Source organism: Equus przewalskii, chromosome 13 (assembly GCF_037783145.1).
Source record: "Equus przewalskii isolate Varuska chromosome 13, EquPr2, whole genome shotgun sequence".
NCBI classification, from domain to species: Eukaryota; Metazoa; Chordata; class Mammalia; order Perissodactyla; family Equidae; genus Equus; species Equus przewalskii.
In genome coordinates this window covers 28,952,292-28,973,568 of record NC_091843.1, presented here as the reverse complement: position 1 = coordinate 28,973,568, position 21,277 = coordinate 28,952,292, and the positions used below count along the sequence as shown (strand labels likewise).

General features: G+C 37.2%; 1 protein-coding gene across 4 annotated transcripts; it reads left to right on the top strand.

Moving 5' to 3' along the window:
- Positions 1–7,063: 7,063 nt before the first annotated feature.
- SPINK14 (serine peptidase inhibitor Kazal type 14 (putative)) lies at positions 7,064–13,862 on the top strand. 4 transcript variants are annotated; one of them, XM_070569281.1, is made up of 6 exons: positions 7,064–7,247; positions 8,323–8,452; positions 9,338–9,375; positions 10,112–10,237; positions 12,483–12,619; positions 13,599–13,862. In XM_070569281.1, exons 2-6 carry the CDS (start codon positions 8,383–8,385, stop codon positions 13,642–13,644), a joined length of 417 nt encoding a protein of 138 aa, XP_070425382.1. In that variant the 5' UTR covers positions 7,064–7,247; positions 8,323–8,382; the 3' UTR covers positions 13,645–13,862. The 4 variants fall into 4 exon arrangements, with proteins under 4 accessions (XP_070425382.1, XP_070425381.1, XP_070425384.1 ...); XM_070569280.1 differs by having other exon boundaries at positions 7,068–7,247; positions 9,332–9,375; XM_070569283.1 differs by lacking the exon at positions 10,112–10,237 and having other exon boundaries at positions 7,071–7,247.
- Positions 13,863–21,277: the final 7,415 nt, after the last annotated feature.

Below are 21,277 nucleotides of genomic sequence, written 5' to 3'. Positions count from 1 at the left end.
AATACTGGGAAAAATTTGTTTAGACAAAAACAGTTCGTGTAAGCAAACTCACTTTTTCAACTTGTAGGTTAAAAAAACAACGTTATGTAATAATCACATAATTATATATTTTAAAACGCTGTACAAGTAAATCTACAATATATAAATACAAATAAATTATAATATCTTAATTATATGTCACAGAGCTTATTCTATTGCAAAAACACATTCTTTAAAGTTTCCTTGGAACAGTTACAAACACTCATCTACTGAGATGCAAAACTCAAGAGAAAGTAAAGATAAACTTTAGGCCATATTATTAAAATATGAATCTATAAAACCGTTTACTATTAACAAAGCATAAATCAAAACTTAAAAAGATTAAGATAGTCAATACTTCTGTAAACTTTTGAGCCTACATTTTGGGGTTTTAGTCCTTTTCAAGAAAACATTTCTTTTTGTATTGAAAACACATTTTTCTAAAATGTTTCTAGATATCTTCTCCCAAATACCTTCTTCTTTTAAAATATCTTGAATAAACATCCTCTAAATTGTTAAAATATACTTGCCAAAAATTTCTGACATCAATTTATGTTGGTTTAATCTTCAACATTGTTATGGCCACTAGCAGTCTACTCTGTGCAAAGGACAGGTCTGAACAGAGCAAGGGACTAAAATTTTTGATTGTGTACTTTTATTACTAAATCAATCTTGAGTATACATTGCCAATATATGTTCTATGTAAATAAACTGTTGGAATCTCTGCTGCTGGAGTGAATTGGAGTCTTTGCCGCCACAAACTGTGGGACCTCCTCCTGCTACCACTTGGAAACTGCCAGGGTGACCACAAGTGCTGTCCGTAGGAGTATGGTAACTTTGCCTCACCTTACCGCATCCTTGTCACTGGCGTGGCTATCCACCGTCTCAGAGTTTGTCAGCCAGTTTCCTACCAACTCTATCATCACATTGCAGCCTGCAGGATTGGGGTTTTAGAAGACTCCCTTACCCACCTGGGCGTATCCTTGCCCCTCATCTTGATTCCCTTTATGCTCCTCTGCTGTTCTGCCCTCAGGAAGCAAAGATGGCTCAAATCTGGAGCAACTTTTAGTTAAGGGGAACAGTAGTACACCAGGCTTTACCACACTCAGTTACCGTGGTTATGGTTATGGTAATTATAATGTGCAATAGCTTTATTTGATTAAGCTTCAGAACTGTTTTGTAAAATGAAATGGGATAGATTTTGCATGTAAGAGTCAAGATTTCATGGGGATGGGGGTCACAAAATACAGAAACACAGCAGCACGGCTTCCAAGAGTAATGACAACTCAATATATTTCAGAGGCTTTTGTTTTTGCTAGGTGAGAAATGCTGTTTTCATAAATGAGATTCACACCATTGTTTACTTAGTTCTTCGTTCTTCACATTGTCACTTACATACACTACAAAGGGTCATATTATAAAAAATTCAAACATATACCAAAGGAGAGAGAAAAGAATCATAAATGTTCATGTGCTCATCATCCAACTTCAACAATTAAGAACTTATGGCCCAAGATCTTAGAAGTTCATGAAATATGATTATCATCTGAGAATAAAACTTTTTATCATTTAGGGAAAATCAAGCAGTGATGCTAGTTTATTAAAATATATGGAGGTTTTCCTTACCAAAAGGAATAGCTCCAAAATCAGACGAGACATGACAGAAGAATTTAATACGTGTAAAGAAAGGTCGTGTTGGCCAAGTAGAAACAGAAAAACCAGGAGTAGGAGAGGCAGTGCTGTCGTCTTCATTCTAGTACCAGTCATAGTCAGGGGCACTCTCTCAGAGTGCTTCAATCCTCCATACACTTCATTGATCTAGGTACCTCTTGTGGATATATAAGCATCAACTGCTATTTTGCATGGGTTGGGAGTCTAGGCTGGTGGTTTGCCTTAGTGAGATATGGGAAGATGTTGGTGCCCCAGAAAGTAATGGAAAGAAGGGATGAAACTCAGTTTCAGTGACTGTAATTTGCTACCCACTATCACCAGACCTTGTGCCAGGTTCTCAGGATTCAGTGATGCCCAAGACAATGTCTGCCTTCACGGATATTAGTCTTCCTGGAGGTAAGCAGCATAGAGAAATCCAAGCAAATAAACAGGGGGAATGCTAGATGAGGAAATGCAGAACTACATTTATGGTAGTATTACAGTCACAGCAGGAAAAGAAAGAAACAAAAGATGAGAGAACAATAGAACATCTCTTTCCGTTCTTCAGTGGGGAGCCTTGGGAGATCAAGGATTCTTATCTAAGAATTTAAGTCCTCATTAAAGTGGCTTTTTTCAAATATACTAAATATAAAACTGATAGAATAGTCCATGTAGGGGTATTGATTCCTTTCTTATTCTAGCAGACTTGAAAGAGCTCCTTCTGAAAACTTGAAAGGAAATAAACTTGTTTTCTCCTTGCAAGAGGTACACAGATTGCAGATAGCAAAGTTTTGTTTCCTTACTTGCAGGTTTATTCTAAGGGCTTTAAAACTTTCTTGACTGTGACCCACAGGAAAAAAAAAGAATGTATTTTACCTTACCACCTAGAAACACACAAACACACACACACACTATTCAAGTTGCACTGTAATTTTTATTTTATTCTACTCTATTTTACTTTGTTCTTTTATTGTATTTTTTTAAAAAATAGTGGTGGTAACCTATTTCATAACCCACTAAAGGCTCACCATATGCAATTTGAAAAACTTGTGCTGTCCTGTCCTGTCCCATCTTAAGGGTTAATGCCTAATCTTGGCAAGTGTGGATTGTGTGTGTCTGTGTGTGCATGCTCATACTTGTGTGTCGGGTGCAACTTTGAAAAGCAAGAAGGATATCTTCAACTCACACTGATCACAACATTGCAAAGGGGAGTTGATCCAGAGGGTCCACACATAACCTAGGCCCTCATCAAGATTTAGATTGCCAACACCTCTCTCCCAGACACTCTATAAGATACTGTGAGCAGGATTTGTTGTCCCAAAGTGAAATGGAGAGAAGCAAGTCAATCTTTGGAAAGGGACATACATTTAAGGGAAGAAGAATGAGATCAGACACTAGGCGAGCTCACCATCACGGCCTCGCCTTAAGGACTTAGTTATTTTCCTTCTCATCCCTGAGGAAACCCATCTCTATGTTGTAGCTTTTTAGCTTTTCCTCTTCTCTTAAAGATTTCCCTTTCTCCACACTTTTAGTAAAAACAATTCACGTACATCTGTACAGCTGAGGGTGGGGGTTCTGGGAGAATGAAATGTTAGGGCTTAAAAAGGAAGAATGGCCTGTCCCAATTCCACCTCTTGGTTAATCCTTGAGGACAGGGAGGAGCAGCCAGGAGTTACCCAATAGGGACCAGCAGGCCAGTGCATGGTAGTTCAGGGAGGAGCTCAGATGACAGAGAAGGTAAATAAATGGACAACTGAGGAAAGAAGTAAGGTTGAAAAAGAGTGTCTCCATTTTATACTAGAGGAACTGCAACTCAGAAAGGGGGGAAGGCTGACGTCAAATTGCACAAGGCCCAGCATTGGTCTTAAAAAGAAACAGTGTAGAAAATAGCAACAAAGCAGTGATTCTGTCCGGAGAGAAGAGATAGGAAAGTACATCTTATTTGGCATACGAGATGGTCCTATGAAGACAAAAATTACACTGGTCAAAGTTAAATAGGCAAAGAAGCCTTTACTCAAGGCTGCTGCAATAGGTGAGAGAGGCCAGAACTCCGTCTGAACTCAACCCTGCTAAAAAAAAAGGAGAAAGAGGGTTTTTAAGCTCTGAGGTGAGTTAGTGGAAAAGTACCAGAGGAGGTCGGGGAAAGTAATAGGACATCTGTGTTTACTAATTGGCTTTATCTAAAGGAAAACAAACTTCTAACCTCTTTTTGATAAGAGGTAGTTTTGCAACTTGGAGTAAGGTACCCGCGGAAGTTAGGCTCCTGCCCTTCCACAGAGACTAGGAGATAGCCTGCATTGTCTTCCTTGATGGTTACACTTCAAAGGGATGGCTCCCAAGTTCTTGAGAAAGACCTTTCTAGGTTATAAAACTGGCAAGAGGCTTCTAAAATGATTTACATCTCAAAGGAACAGAGAAAGAATTTACAATTACAAGTTTTCTAAAATAAATGCTCTAAGATAAGAGGGATCAGGAGCCTAGAGTCAGAAAGAAGCCTATCTAAAGTTTAGTCAAGGGCCCCGCCCATGTCTGAATGGCTCTGCTTCAGCCACCAGGGTTTTGCTGGTTTGGATCCTGGATGCAGACATAGCACTGCTCATCAGGCCATGCTGAGGCAGTGTCCCACATAGCACAGCCAGAAGGATCCACTACTAGGATGTACAAATATGTTCTGGGGGACTTTGGGGAGAAGAAGAAGAAGAAGAAAAAAAAGATTGGCAACAGATGTTAGCTCGGGTGTAAATCTTAAAAAAATAAAAAGTTTAGTCAAGCTGAGGGGCCCATTAAGGCCATCTTTGGTCAGTCCAAAGAACAGGTCAGGACTTCTGTTACCCAAATCAATGCTCAAGACTGGAGCAAGAGAATACAAAAGTTTGGCTAATGCTGTCAAGTTTGGCTAATACTGTCCTGTGGCTTCCATAAAAACCCTGAGAAAGGAAAGACCTTACCCTATAGCCTGGGTTGGGCCTGATCATTTATGCGGTCGCTGCTCCGTGAGGGAGAAACAGCTGCTGGGACCTAAGGGAAGGCAGCTCAGTACTGTGGTGGAAATATAATTGGCTAACAGAGGGCTAGACTATGGAAGTTCCACAATTTGAGAAGTGGAGTTTCTGCAGGAGAACAAGGAAGCTGTAAATGAAATCCTGTGAAAGATTTTGGCATCCTTCAAAGGTGATAAGAATCTGATTTGGACTAGAGAGTGAGGAGTTGGTTTTTGAAAATGTTGGTTTGAGGTGACACTGGAACATACAAATCAAATTATTTCATAGCTAGGAATAGGAGCCTGATATCCAGGAACAAAGCCCCAAGATGTAGCTTTTGGAAGTAAGCCACGGGTGTGATAGATGAAGAGGAAGTCACAGACTCAGGATTCTCTGAGGGAGATGTGGTCCCTATTGACTCTCCTCTCCCAATATTAGTTCAACTGGAATTTGGGAGAGTTTGGAAAAGCTAAAGATATTTTAGCCTTGTTTCTTTCCTAAGATGTTTCACTTTTTCCTCTGTATGCTTTAGAATTAAATCATGTTTAGAGACCACTTTCTCTTACCTTATTTTTGGATCTATTAAATAGAGCCACATGGTGATAATATGCAATTCCTTTTATCTTTAAGATATTTTGCTTTACTTTTATCTAGTTGGTATATTGCATTTGTGGAATTTATTCTGTGATTTCTCAATGCTGATATTGATGAGAAACACAGGGGCCATGAATAATGCCTGAATGTCACAGGATTCAGAAACCTCAAATATTAGAAATTACTTTCTCAAATCTGGCTTCCATGAGTAATTATTTGTTTAATGATTTTCCCCTGCTGTGGTATAAACTCTGTTAAGGTAAGGAAGATGCCAGTCTTTTTCACTGCTGTCTTTCCCATGCCCCAACTGCTGACAAATCAGAATCCCAGACAGTCGAAGGCTGTTGGGAACTCACTTAACCAGTGATGCTCTGCTAATAACAAAACGCATGACAAAACAAAGTTGAAAAAAGTGTAAATTATTTGTTCTCAGGTAGGAAGTAAATTCACACTCGTTGTTATCTTTGAACATTCATGCAATGCAATGAATCTGTGGCCCTGGGCCTACAAGGCACACATCAGTAGCTGCGGCAAAGAGTGAGCCACAATAAGTAGCATCTATTGATGGCTAATCTGGACCAGGCAGTTTTTCAAGCTGTTTAAATGTTAGCTCAATTAAACTCTCAAGGAGCCACTTAAGGAAAATTTGATTACTTAATCATGCAAATGGAAAAATTCTTTCCCGAGAGAAGAAATTACTTTCCAAGTTGACAAAATACTATAACTAGATCTTCTGTTTTTATGTCCAGAATTCCTTCTAAATAATGAGTAGAGTGCCTCTACTTCTCTGAATGGGGGAAAAAAGATTCAATTAGCAAGGTGACAGGGTATTTTTAAAATGTTCCAAGTCAGATTATAAGCACAGAACCCACAAATCGGATGAAAACCACCTCTTTCATTTTCTAGGTGACCCAGGTCCTTTCTGGAAGTTTCCACTAGCTTTGTCTTTAGGCATTTATTAAAATGAAATAATAAGAGATAAATTAACTGAAGTAAGTAAAAATTTATTCATTCTAACATTGTTAATAATAATGAAAATTGGAATCAACCTAATTGAGCAACAACAGAAAAATGTTAATGTAATAAAAATCCATATTTGTGACAGAATATGACACCAGGCACATAAATTCATGTTCTATATAACTATATTTAAAGATCAAGAAAATGTCATAGTACATTTCCAAGTAACAAAAAGCAGAAAACAATATATACTGCAAAAATTTGATTGACTGTGAAAATAAGAACATCTATATGTGTCCGTTTTTAAAAAAAACTGTGTACATTTTTTAAAAAACTGGAAAGATATAATTCAATATATGTTTAACAGTTATCCCTGGGTTTTGAGATTTCATGTCTTTTTATTTCTTTTTTTATATGTCTTTTTTGAATTTTTCAAGTTAACATGTATTTCCGTGACACAAGAACAATTGTACTTTACAGAAAGGAAGAGGCAGGAGGTTCAGATAACAGAAAGAAACTCAGCTATGATGACGTATCTCTCTTGTTACAAAGCTGCAAAGGCCTGGAATGCTACAGAGACGAGGCTGGACCCACTTGCAAATGTCATCCACGGACCTCATCTGTCACTGCAACCTCCTTCTGTCTCTCACCTGTTTCCACATTGTGCGTACTGGCAGAAGGCACTCATTGTTAGGGAACATGCTCTGCTTTTTCTGCTGTGCTCTTTCCTACTGTGCTATGTTTCCTCATACCGTTGTCTCTTTGGATTGCCTGCCAAGATCTGTCCTGTCCAGCGATCCGTTCCCACCTCCCAAGTGTTCTAGGCAGCTCTGTGCTGCCTTCTTCACTGCCTCCTGCTGAGGATTGACTTTGACTCAACCTGAATGTTGGACCTCCCAGGGCCTGCTCAGCCCACCACACAATGCGTCATTGCCTTCTCTCTCCTACACGGCTATTCTACACCCTGCTGAGGCCCTCACACATGCTCCTTAAAGGAGAGACCCAAAAGAGCGTGTTACAGCTCCTTTTTCTCTTGTTTCTGAGGTGAGTCAACTGGAGCATAGGAGGTGGGGAAGGTGGGCACGTGGCATTGTGCTTTAGTACAGCTGGATCTTCCACTGTTGAAGCTCCATTCTTGAAGGATTCCAGGGAAGATGTCAGGAAGAGATGAGGGTGTGCTTAGCCAAAACATGATATCCTAGGTTGTCTCAGGAGCAGGCAGAGTAGGAAGCTCTGGACATTGTGCCGAGAACCTCTAACCATCCTGAGGAGGGGAGTACTCTGGAGACATTTCCATGTCTTGGATAATGCATGTCACACCACAGTATATGGGCAAAGACTTTATGCAAATTACCTATTGACACATGCTACAGAGCAGAGATAAATGCCTAGAGGACATAGAGAGGACCAGGTCACTTCCAGGATTAGGAAGATAGGGAGAGTTCAATGTAATCCTTGGTTAGACCCTGGAATGTGCATATACCTTTCTCTAGGGTCAGAAAGGCTGCGACAAGGGAAGGCAATCCCATGGGAGCATTTGCTCACTGACCTCTCTTTCTGTGTCTGGATGAAAATAGCTTTGGGGCCCCCATGAGATGGCACAAAATGGTTTTTCTCCCTATGCACACTCTCAGAATGCTCCAAGAAAGTCTAGCATTCCAAGTCAGAAGATTCTCAGCCCAGCCAAGTATGCCTGGAATATTAGAAATCTTTGTCTTAATCCAAAAAGGTCATCTCTGCTTCCTCTGTTGAGAAGCTCTTGTTGTTTAGGAGCCTCAGTATTTCCTCTGTATCCTTTCAAAGGAAAAATATCTGGGTGAATCTTCAGGTAAGGAGTTGCTTTTTCAAGACACTTAAAATGCCTTCTTACTAAAATAATATAGTTATGTCCATAGAGTAACCTCTGGTTTACTTCTGTCTTCGAAGTAGACACAGATCTGTCCTTGAGGTCTATACTTTTATTTATGGCTAACCACACTTTAGCTTTTCCTGAACATTTGTTCTTGGGGGAGGATGAATAGGTGGTAGACAGAAGTTACAATGGGCAGAGTGAAGATGAATATTCACTTCAAAGATGGCCTTAATATCCTGATTATTTCTGCTCTGGTGATTGTACTAGAGATCAACATCCTAAGGCAATATCTCAGAGCATCACTCTAAGGAAACACCAGGAGGAAAAATGGCCAAATCTTTCCCAGTACTCAGCTCACTTTCATTCTTCATCATGATACGTTTGGTGTTAACTTCTGGTGAGTAATTTGGCTCGTTCTGGCAGGCATGTAAGGTTAATTTGTGGGCTCTGAATTGTAGTCTGAAAGAGAATGCTTTGAAACTCTTATCTATTTAAATATATCATTTTACTGTATCTATATATCTGTGTCTATAGAGAGAGAGAATGGGGTGTGGTCCAAAATAAAAAGTTCTGGGCCAATGAGCAGGGACCTTTTTTTCTTGTCTATTAATGCAGATTATGAGACCTACCTCATGGGAACCAGGGGGCTTTGGTGGTTCAGTGAGGTAACATGTGAAAGGGACTAGCAATATGCACCGTAGAACATCTCAAAAATTCACACGTTTTGAAAATGGTTTTCCATGGATTTGAGTGGGTCATTATCATTCATGTCCTCTTTTAGAAAATAGTCATGTAGGGAGTTATAAAAAGATCTAGCCACAAGGACTGGAAAACTTGGTTTTTCACATATCTACCATGAATTCCTGGGTATTTCCTAAGCAAGTATCTTTCTCCTTTCTATAAAATATGGGGATTGGGCTAAAAGATCTCTTTAAAAGTCTACCATTTCTTAATTTCTTTGATATATTGGCTTTTATGAATCTTCTCAAGCCCAGGCTAATTACTGTTAGTCAAAAAATTATTTACTACACTGGACTGGCAACATTTATGAGCAGTGCTACATCTATATAGTCCTCTGCTGATTATTTATCAGTAATAGAAGAGTCATTCTGCATTTTTGGAAAAAAAAAATGAATGAATACATGTGTAAATGAAACAGTGTTTTCACTTTTTGCAAGCTTCCTTGGGAATAAACTCGAATTCTTTTATTCTGCTGACAGTTAAGCTATGATTTACCAGATAGAAGATTCTATAACTATCTCCATTTATGTCTTAGCTGCAGGTCCCCGGCAATGGTGGCCACCACATGGACCTGTTAAGGTAATCTCCCACTAGATTTCCTGGGACTAAGATTCTAATATGAGTTTTATTTGGAATTGCTATTTAGGACCTTACTACAGCAAGGTCATCTGTGATGTTCTTCAAGGTCCACTCAAGTGAATGGGGCATGTACACCACACGTATAGGAGTCCAGAGTAGAGTGACCCACTAAGCTAAGATTTGGTCATATGTAGACCAAAGAAACCTCCATATTGCTCAGGAAATGTTTCTGAGTACTGACAATTGCCAGGGACAGGGCAGGTTCTTAAGAGCCCACAGATGTGGGCAGGACATGGCTTTTTCTCTCCAGAAGCTCAGAGTTTGGGGGAGGCAATGCGCCTAAATGCCCTGAGATGTGCAGAGAATGCCTATATGAGTTGTGAACAGGGAGAGCAACCTCTGCGACATGGATTGAGGAAAATGTGGAGGCACAGGAAATCTCTGCATAGAGCCTCAGATTCTGTTTGCAACTTGTATAAGGGTCAAATGAAGGAGATGCCGTCTTCATTTTAACCTACCCCTCTGAGTATTGAACATATTGTGAAGTCAATAAATGTGTGATAAATAAGGGATAAGGTAAATGAGAGATTATTATTTTGTCTTTTTTTTTTTTTTTGAGGAAGATCAGCCTTAGCTAACATCTGCCACCAATCTTCCTCTTTTTGCTGAGGAACATTGGCCCTGAGATAACATCTGTGCCCATCTTCCTCTATTTTATATGTGGGATGCTGCACAGCATGACTTGATACATGGTGCCAGGTCCACGCCCAGGATCCAAACTGGTGAACCCCGGGACTCCGAAGTAGAGCTCACGACCTTAACCACTACGTCACCAGGCCGGTCCCCTATTATTTTTTTTAATGTAGGTTTGCATCACTGTGCTTCTTCACTTTGGGAGTGTTCGCACTTTAAGTTTTTGTCTCATTAATGATTTTTAAATTTTACTTCTTAAAAGAAAAAGTCGATCATGAGTTGATTGGTGAGAATGATAGTTTGAGGGCAGCGTGGCCTTGAAGGGAACTTGTCAGGAGCTATAGGTCCAGGAAAAGAATGTGTAGAATTTGTCCAAGATCTATGATTGCATGGAATTCAGTACTGGAATGTATTTTCTTCTTAAGAAGGTCCCCTACAGGCATAGCCCTTCCCTTGCCCATCTATCCGTAAATAACAATAGACTTATTACTTACTTTCTTTAAGAAATATTTATTGCCTGTGCTGTGCCCTAGGAAACAATATTGAGGAAAATAGATATATTCCTTTCTCTCATAAAGCTTACAAATAACCAGAAAAGAGGAAGGCAGCAGCTAGTATTTATGGTAAATTCTACAGATGAAAGAGTAGGATTGTCCGATATCTGTTGGGAGTAGAGATACTACTGTAAACAATGTGATCAGTGAAGGCCTTTCTGGCCTGAAGGGTAAAAAGGAGCCACCCAGGCAGAGAGCAGTGAGGAAGACTTGGTCCACTTGAGTCCCTGATCAGAGGCCTGTGTGACTGGAACACAAAGGGGGGAGGAGTGTGCAGCAGATGCTACAGTTACAGCAGTAGGTGGGGACCCTCACCTGACAAACACATATCCTGCTCAAAAGAGAAAAAAGAGAAGCTGTATTTGTAGACAATGATACTAACTATTCTTGCTTTTATTTGGTTACTCTATATTCATTCTAACTGAACTATTTTATATCTTATTCATTTTGCAAATATTTATAGAGCAATGACTGTGCCGATATATGTGCTGGACACACAGTGATTGGTCTAATCAAACACAGACCTTACCCTTATGGGCCTATAATCCCTTGGCGGTGTGGAATTAGTCAAACAATTACACGAATGCTTTATTACACACTAATTAGAGGTATAAAACTATAGAATGGAGAGTTGGGATTGGATTTTGAAAAATATCTCTGAGAAAGTTGTGTAACCTGAATTCTGAAGGTAGAATGAGTTTAGATTCAGAAAAAAATAAATATATATTTGATGAGGTCATTACAAAAAACAGAAGACCCTGAGATGGAGGGAGCATGGCATATTTGGGGGAAAAAAGCCTAAGCTAGAAAGGCAAAGAGCAAGGTGGGATATAGCAAGGCTGGGAGAGTTGGGAGGGTCTAGCCTACATAAGACCTTTCAGCCCATACTAAGCAGGATTTTCTTTATGTGCAATGAAATGCAATTAAAAAACCTTAATTGCAGGAATAAAATGATTCAACTGATGTTTAAACTATGGAAACCAGAGTACATGAGGAATAAAGGAAGTGGAGAGATTAGTCGGGTGACAGACATACAGGAGGCAGACGATGGCAGCCTGGCTGCAGTGGTGGTGTTGGATAAGGAGAGAAGGAAGAAGATTTTCAAAGCTTAAGCATGATCCTTCTTTCTCTAAATACTCAGCCAATACTCCTCCTCACTTTGTGTTGGAGTTATTTTATCTATCTACCTATGGCACTCGTGCAGCCTCTGAGACCACCGTCCTCAAGCTCTATCATCCCAGAGTCACTTCAAGCCTCACTAACACCAGCATTGCAAGCAGATGTGGCTTCTAGTCTCTGATAAGATACATCCCTTCCTTTGTTTTCAGTTTTCCCTACAAAATTGGGAAATTAGTCTAAATGATCTCACATTTCACAACTTCAAGATAGGAGTTGATTTGGGATTTTGAGAGTGGATAAAATGTGATAAATAGTTTAAATCAAGGCATATGGATTCCTTTTTCAATTATGGGGCTTCCATTTCCTTAGCTGAGTTTAGCTTAGAAAAATCTCTAAGAATATTCCCAAGTATGTTAGTCTGGGAATAAAGGAGAGTTAGAGAGAAGCTAAATTTCCCAAATACATTCTGATTACCCACTCTTACTTTTCCCACTATTGCATAGCAGGCTTCTGTTTTCTATTACCATCAGGAGGTCCTGACAATGAGAGTACCATGTTGGTATTAGATGGGATATACATAGGTTCTGGTTCCCTTGCTTTGTGGAGGGGGGAGCTGTGAGAGCTTTTATGAGACTGGGATATGATCCTGACTATGTTTAGATTTTCCTAATAAAGTCCAAAGGTGATCTATCTGTCTATAATTGTAATTTTAATCATATAATTCTTTTCAACCCAATTCAGGTGAAATGTCCATTTAGGAAAGTAGACTTGAGCTGGTTCAGTGGAACAGTGAACCCCTGCCCTGGTTTATATCAACCTATCTGTGGCACCAATTTAATAACCTATGAGAACCCCTGCATCTTGTGTGTTGAAAGCATGTGAGTACAATTTGGGGAGAAGAAGAGAACAACGACAACTTAGCCCACAGCAATTACGATCTACCTCTTCTACCAAGTACATCAGCCTCGAAGCCAGGAATTTGCTCCAGTTTGCACAGATAATAATCAGTCCCCACTCAGAAGAGCATGTGGTAATATAAAGGCCACTGGAGTAGAAAGCTGACTCATTGTACTCAGTGGTGATCATCAGGTCCTTTCTTCTCTTTGATTCTTCGTATTTCCTTACGCCAATTGACGGATTTTCACTTGAAGCTTCAAATATCCTTTTGAGTCCTGAAATTCTTTGATTTTAAGACAAACTGTGATTTTGCCTTCTCTCAGATATCTTCAATCTCTTATGTGCCTGAAACTCTGAGTTAGGATGAGGTGACTGCAAAGTTTGGGTCCTTCAGCTAAGAGTCAGTGTTTAGTTTTTTGGATTTACGTGACCTGATTATTGGTGATTAGACACTGGGGTCTCACAAAACCATGGCTTCAGGTTTGATCTCTGGACAAGCCAATGCAGTTTCCAGGGAGAAAAACTCTTCCCATGGCATCAAACTGGAGCCCTCAGCCCAACAATCATTTTGTAATTTTGTACAAGGAACAATGACAGGAATGCATAAACCCTAAGTCATCCCTACTAATGAGTAATTCAGCCAAAGTGTGACAATATTGATGGAAGAAGATGAGGATTGATATGCCTTATATATCACAGGCTCAGGCCTGATTAAATAGCTTATTTTCAAAGAGATTATAGCATAGGTCATAATATCTTCAGTGGCATCTTAGACTCATGGAAAAATAACTGTGTAGGAAATCCAATAACCTTACTGTTGTCTTTCGTCAATTCCCTTTATGCTCTGGCTCTTAGTTTCCTCAAATATAAAATAAGGGTGGCAGAAGTAGCTAATTTTTAAAGTGTTTTTGTAGCTCTGACATTCTGTTAACCAAATATTTATTCTGATTCTTCCTTTAGGAAATCTCGGGGAAAAATTAGATTTAAACATGATGGAAAATGCTAGCCAACTGGACTTGGATGTGAAAGAAGCTATCTTCTCTTTCTCTCCATCATGACAATCCTCCTCTTGCAAATCGCCCCTCCTTTCATGTGTTGTTAGTGACAGAGCTACCCCACTGAGCTTGTATCAGAGAGCTAAAGGTTTCTTCTTTAGACCTCTTCCGTCACTGATTCACTCCCTTCCATCTTCTCCCTAAGAAATAAACTTTTCTGAAAGTCTGATTTAGCTTGAGTTTCATATCTGTGTCCAAGTCTCAGAAGCAGAACAAATTGAAAATTTGAGCCAAGGGGAAAAGACAAACATTGGGCTTAATCAGTTCTCTGATACTGTGAACAGTGGGGTAATCTATGTAGACGCTCCAGGTGTCTTCCAAGGAACACGACAGAAATTTTTTCTATATTCCTTTGGCATTTTTAAAAACCAATTAATAGGAACTATGGAGCACTGTGCTCTTTCCAGCCATTCCTGTTGTCCAGCTTCTGCAAATTCATTAAACAAACTTCACTAACAAACAAACAAACAAACAAAAAAACCAACCTCACTTTTAGACTCAGCCTTGAGGCAGAGGCATTTATGCCTGTCCGGCTTAGATGAACAGGGCCCAACATTTTCAATGGCTCCACTTTTCTCCATAGAAGGATGCTTATAACAATGGTATCTATGAGTATCCCGTTGGTCACTGGTCTTTTTTCTTCAATTCTCTTGACACATTGTAACATCTGAAATATATGGAACATATTCTTTGGCTTATAATTCTTCTTCTTCTTCTTCTTCTTCTTCTTCTTCTCTCTCTCTCTCTCTCTCTGTGTATATATATATATATATATATATATATATATATATATATATATATATATATAAAAGTCTTCTCTCCATATGAGGAATATATATTAGATCCTAATATATATTCCTCATATGGAGAGAAGACTAATATGTACTAATATGCTCTCTTTTTCTCAGCAGCTTACTTCCTGCTGGCTTGGGAAAGAGCATCCTTTCTGCTTTTGAATATCCTCTAAGACTGTACTCAGGGAGTTTATATGTTCTGTTAGCTCTTTGACCTTAACTACCATACTGATTACACGGTGGATACATGGCTCCACTAAAAAGGAAACAATCACATTTTTGGTCTATCCTCTTTAGAATATGAAAGGCAAATAGCTCTGGGGAAAATTAAATATTCTCTAACTTTACAGCATGTCAGTTTCCATTGCTCCAAGTCCTGGCCCATGCATGAACACCAAGAACTTCAGGGAGAATAGTTTTCCAACACTATTGCTTTGACTTCATGTTCACAAATTTGTCTTCTACAATAATTAATCTGCCATTAATGTCACGCAGTAGATTTTTCATCTCATTGTAGTTTTCATTGCCATAAGTTTGGTTTATATCTTCCTTGTTTCTAACTGTTTTTAACATCTGCAATACAGTTTATTACTTTAAATAACTACTTTTATAACTTTGATAATTCTAACATCTGCATCGGTTCTAGGTTGGTTTGGGTTGGTTGATTTTCTTCTCATTATGATAGCAGATGTTATGAAATTTATCTTGTTTGGTTCTGAATATTTTTGTATTTCTAGAACTATTCTTGAACTTTGTTCTGAGACACAGCTCAATTACTCAGAAACAGTCTGATCTTCTGGAGTATTGCTTTTAAGAGTTGTTAGGTGGGACCAGTGCAGTATTCGCAAAGTAGGCTAATGATTCCTCATTACTGAGTACTCTACTCAATTCTCTGTGAATTATGAGGTTTTCTAGTCTGGCTAATAGGAGTAGACACTATTACCAGCCCTGTATGAGATCTGGGCTCTGTCATCTCTAATCCTCTCTGGTGGCTCTTTCTTGGCTTTGAGCAGTTTCCTCACACACATGTGCCCGTTAGTAATCTCGTGAACTTTCCGTCCAGCTCTCCCATGCTGTTGTCCTAAAATTGTAGCCACTTTGATTTGTCTCCTTAATTCAGGGAATTCACTTGCTCCATCTGGGTTCCTCTTTCCTAGAATCTCTCACAATGCAGAAGCCAAGGTCAATCATAGAGCTCATCTATTTATTTCTCATGTCTCAAGAATCAGTACCTTTCATTGCCTGATATCTAGTGTCATTGTTTCATATGTTCTGTCTGACTTTTTGTTATTATTTCAGGTAGAAGGGTATATCTGGTTTCTCTTACTCCATTTTATCTGAAAGTAGAAGTCAGATTATCTTTATCATGTCATCATCCTTATATTTTCCTCTGATACTTTCTAAAGTCTAGACTAGAGAGCAATGTCATTAATCTACATTTTCTAAGGATTCCAAAGGATGACTTGTGCCCTGCAGTAATACAAATCTTTTCAGTGGATAATGATGCTTTTACTTCAATTTGCTATACACAACAGTATAAAGGACTTCCACAATAATTTTTTTCTGTCATTTGATAGTAGACATTTCCTAAGAATGAAAGGAGGTAAACATATTTATCTAAATGGAGGACTTCCTTTCAATGCAATCCTTAGAAGCTGATCACTTCCGCACATATCTTACCACTGCCAGTATAAAAAGAGCTTCCCGCTTAACCGTCCTAGTTCTGATAACCACTGCCTGAGTTCTCTCTCTCTCTCTCTTAGTCTTTCATTCTCTCTCCCCTTCTCTGGCAGATGTTTTGAATTTTGAAACCCCTCTGTCTGGTTCCCCTTATTTTTTTTTATCCTGTAATCATTGATCAGTTCTAGGTTTTTGTCATTGCTATCTTCTCTTTCCCCATCCTACTTCTTCTGCTTGACAATCCCACTCACATCTATAATTACTCTATTGCCTATATACTTGTAACTCGCATGTCTACATCGTGAGACTGTACCCTATCTTGTAGTATCTGATACTAGCCACCTTAATTTCAATGACTCATAGAATATTTAAAATCAATCTATCCAATATAAGTCCTATGTTTTTCTTTCTAATTGTGCTCCTCCACATGCTTTTATTTAATGAAAATCAGTGTCACTTCTCTCTCTGAGTCCTTTCTCACTCAAACTCAATTTCAACATACATTTTCTATATATTATTTATTTCATCTTAAGTATAAATTAAACCTGTGAACATGTATTTAATCCAAGTCTTCATCATGTTTTAATAGGTTATTTTGATATTCTTCTTAACTGTTACCTCAGCCTCCATTTTATTCTCCCAACAATAATCCTGTCTCCACTATATTATCATTTGGATATGACCTGTTTAAAAGATCACTATTATTTGTGAGTTATAAAACCAAGAAACATCTTAGTATAACTTAGGAGACACTTTATTTCATCCGCTGCAGGCACTCTCTAAAGCCCAATCTCAACCATAATGAACTCTTGTAGGATTTGTAACAAATCCTGTTTGCCCACAAGGTGGCAGTAAAGCACTACTGTTTAAACCAGTAACTGACAGTTGGCCAACTCTTCACACATCAACAATGTGATTTGGCGCAACTTGCTAAGGCTCTACCAGCAGCAGATTTCTCATCACTTAAAATGATGATAATAGTAGCACATACCTGATTTTGAGGGGAAGTGAAGCTTCAAAAAAGTTGAAATATGGATGTACAGATGAATAACAAATGGCAGCAAAATCTTAGGTAGAAGCAAGACGGCCCTCTTTCATTGTCTAACTGAATCCCCATTTCTGAACCCAGTTAAGGGGGAGAACTTGAGATAGAGAGAGATGTGAGCAATTTCTGATGTTTTTCTGTTTTTCTTCTTCCCAGGAAGGTGAAATCTGCTAACATACTCCACACTTAGCTCTTATACAGGTCTCACATTGGATGAGAGAGTTAGGAAATGTTTTCTATGTAACTAACGGACTAAACATTACTCTTCTAATTCTATGGAGTTCTTTTTTCTCCTTCTGATTTGATCCTTTTTTCCCAAAGAAAGTTAATCGACTCAAAGAGACAGACTTGAATAAACAATTAACCATATATTTTCCAAAAAATTAGAAATGACTTGGAGTATGGTTGTGTGTAGGCAGCCAAAAAGGTTCATTCTTGTTTGAAACAACAAGACAACTTACATTGTGATTAATTTTCTTTAATTTAAATTATAAATTTGTGTTTTATATTATTTTGCTTTGAAATAGTAATATATGCTTTTTAAGAATTTTAATTTATATTAAAAAATAAAATTAAACAAAACATTACAACCAAGGCTTACTGTCATTAATTTTAGATGAAAATATTTTCTGAACTTTTCCACTTCCTCTTTATCATTCTTAACAACTAAGTATATAGATTAAGTGAGTGATACAAAAGATATAATAAAAACAGAATCATACTATATGTGCTACTTTTGAAATGAGAATCTACTGAATACAAGGTCAATACGCAAAAACAAGAAATTATATTCTAAATGTGTACAATAAATAAATAGAAAACAAAACTTATTTAAAAGATATTATTTCCCAGAATATCAAAAATAGCAAATGTATAATGAAAAGCAATTCTAACAAAAGGTATGTATAATTTCTACCCTGAATAATTACAAAATATTAATCAAAGATTTTGTTTGGAAGTACATATCAATTCAATATCAATTAGAAAATTCAATATTGTAAAGAGGTACATTCACTCTAAATTGTTTTATAGTTTCAATATAATCTTACTCAAATAGGTAGCTGGGGTTTTCTGAGAGAATAACAACTTGATTTACAAATTGTATGGAAATGTAATAAGAATAAAGAATAGACAAGATAATCTTGAGGAAGAACAAAGCTGGAGGACATATACTACCAGATTACAAGACTTATTATCAAGCAATAGTAATAAAGAAAGTATATTGTTGCAAAGATAGACAAATAGACGAGCGGAATGGAATTTAGAGTCCAGAAACAGACCCACACATATGTGATCATTTGATTTATGGAAAAAAGACGCTGTAGTAAATTTATGAAAGGATGTTCTCTCTATTTAATTATGCTGTCTATCGGATATACGCATGGGAGAAAATGAATCTTGACTCAACTTAAATTTGAATTGATACTCAAAAAAACAATTCAAGAAATCTTTTGGAAGGAAATATATCTTCGTGAACTAAGAGTATGCAGATATTGCTTAAACTGGCAAGAAAAAAACACTAAGCACAGGTAAAAATATGATAAACTGTGTGATATTAAAATTAAGAACTTCAATTCATCAAAATACACCAATAGTAGAGTAAAAGGTAAACTACCAACTAGGAGAAAATGTTTCCCATACATATTATCCAACAAGTGGCTCATATCAGAAATATATGAACTACAGATAAATAAAAAAAAAAACACAGCCTAATAGAAGAATGTGCAAAATATAGACTGCAGCTATCGAAACAGCTAAGAAATATATACAGTATCTCCATTTTCCTTTACATTTCAGTTGTTCTTAGATTATCTTGTTTTTGATCCTATGTTATAATAAATCCTGTTCTTATACTAATGTAGAGTAATAAAGAAAAATATAGTTTGGTTTCTTGAATTATATTTACTTTCAGACAATTTTTGTCATGTTTCTTTTGTATGATGTGTTACACTCTTAAATTTTTCGTTGTCTGTATTATGAGTATGTACTGGCCTACCTTTCAGTTTTCCCATTTTAAAATATTAACCTTAAAGCATGCAGCTCCATCCGTACTTCTCTTTGATCTGACATCGAGTGAAATAATTTTCCTCAATTACCTGTATACTATTGCATGCAACTTTGTTGTCTTCCCATTGGAACTATAAATTAACTACTTATTTTGTTTTTTCATCCTTTTTTTGTGGTGTGAAGTTCTGAGATTAAATAGGGAGAGGTCAGCTAGAAAGAATATAACCTTTGCTGGAAGAATTAGGCTCTCTCTGCTTTCTTTCCTCTGTAAATTGACATGAGTGGTAATATACATTGCTTACGTAGAATCAATAACTTCGTGCTTCATTTATTCTTCCATTTTGATGTGAAACTTTGGAGTGTGTGCTTCCATCAGAGATGACTAAATCTAATTTTTTATTTCACTTCTTTCCATCTTCATCTCATGGCACCCTTTTTCATGCTTTTCCTCACCTATTGAATCAGTTAGAAGAAGAGAATAAAAATGCCCTTTTCCTAGTCTTTAAGAGTCTTATCAGTGAAAAATTTGCAGAATTTTGTAATATCATCATTTCTACATCTGAGGGTAAGTTTCAGGTTAGTAGTTAAGCTTTGATTTAACTCAGACTATTCTTTTAAAATATTGTTTTAAAACATTAAAATATTTTAATATATTTAAATATTTAAAATATTCTTCTAAAATATCAGACTATTCTTTTTCTTTCCTTATTTTCAAATTTTGCGATGTACTCCACAACCTGGTCCCCATGCATTTTTTTGATGCTGACAGGAAATTCTGACACTCTTTTTGTTTTTGCGGTTCATTTGTTTAAATTTATAAAAAAAGCAATTCTGTGATCTTATTTCACTCTGTCACCCTGCTTTAGTTATCTGTTGCTGAATAGCAAATACTCCAAAACTTAGCTGCTTAAAGTAATAACAATTCATTATTTTCACAATTTTATGGGTTGGTCAGTTAATTCTTCTGCTTCACACGGAGTCAACTGGAGTGCTGGTATGGCTGGAAGTTTCAAAATGGCCTCACTCACATAGCTGCAGTTGGTACTGCCTGATAACTGGGAGCTCAGGTGTAACTGTCACCTCAGAGAATTGCACCTACATTCTTCTTCATTTCATCTACATTCTTCTTGAAAAATTGACAATTCTTTTAGTTTATTTCTCCCTTCCTTAATCTTATTGACAACCAAAAGAACCACATGGCAGGCAAAGCAGACTTCAGAATAAGAAATATTACCAGGGATAAACAAGAACATTACATAATGATAAAGGGGTCAATTATAGATGTATTTTCACCTGATAACAATCCTAGATGTGTATTCCTCTAATAGCAGAATATCAAAGTATATTAAGCAAAAATTGATAGAATTCTAAGAAAGGATATAAAAATTCACAAATATAGATGATGCCAACATTTCTTTAAGTAAATTGATAGAACAAGTGGACAGAAAATCATTAAGAATATAGAAGATGTGAACAACACAAACAAATTGAGTTAATTGCCATTTATAGAGCACTTCACCCAGCAATAGCAGATTGCATAATTTTTTTCAAGTGCGTATAAACATTCATCAAGATAGACTGTATCATGGGACATAAAACTAACCTTAAAAAAATTTAACAGAATAGAAATCACACAATGTATGTTCTCTGACTAGGAAGAAATTAAATTGGAAGTCTACAAAGAAAAATATCTGGAAAATACTCAATTATTTGAAGTTAAAAAACATGCTCTAAATAACCCATGAGTTATAGAGGAGGACTCAAGCAATTTTTAACGGAATGAAATAAGAAAATTTGTGGTTGCATCTAAACTACTGCTTAGAGGAAAATTTATAGCATTTAATGGTATAAGTAAAGAAATGTATCAAATCAGTAATGTAAGTTTCCATTTAAAGAAACAGAAAAAAGAAAAGTAAATACAACTTAAAACAAGTAGAAGGGAAGAAATAACAAAGGCAGAAATCAGTGAAATTGAAAGGAGAAAAACAATAGATAAAAATCAGTGAAACTAAAAATCATTTAAAATGGTTGCCAATAAAATAAGGAGAAAGTAAAAAT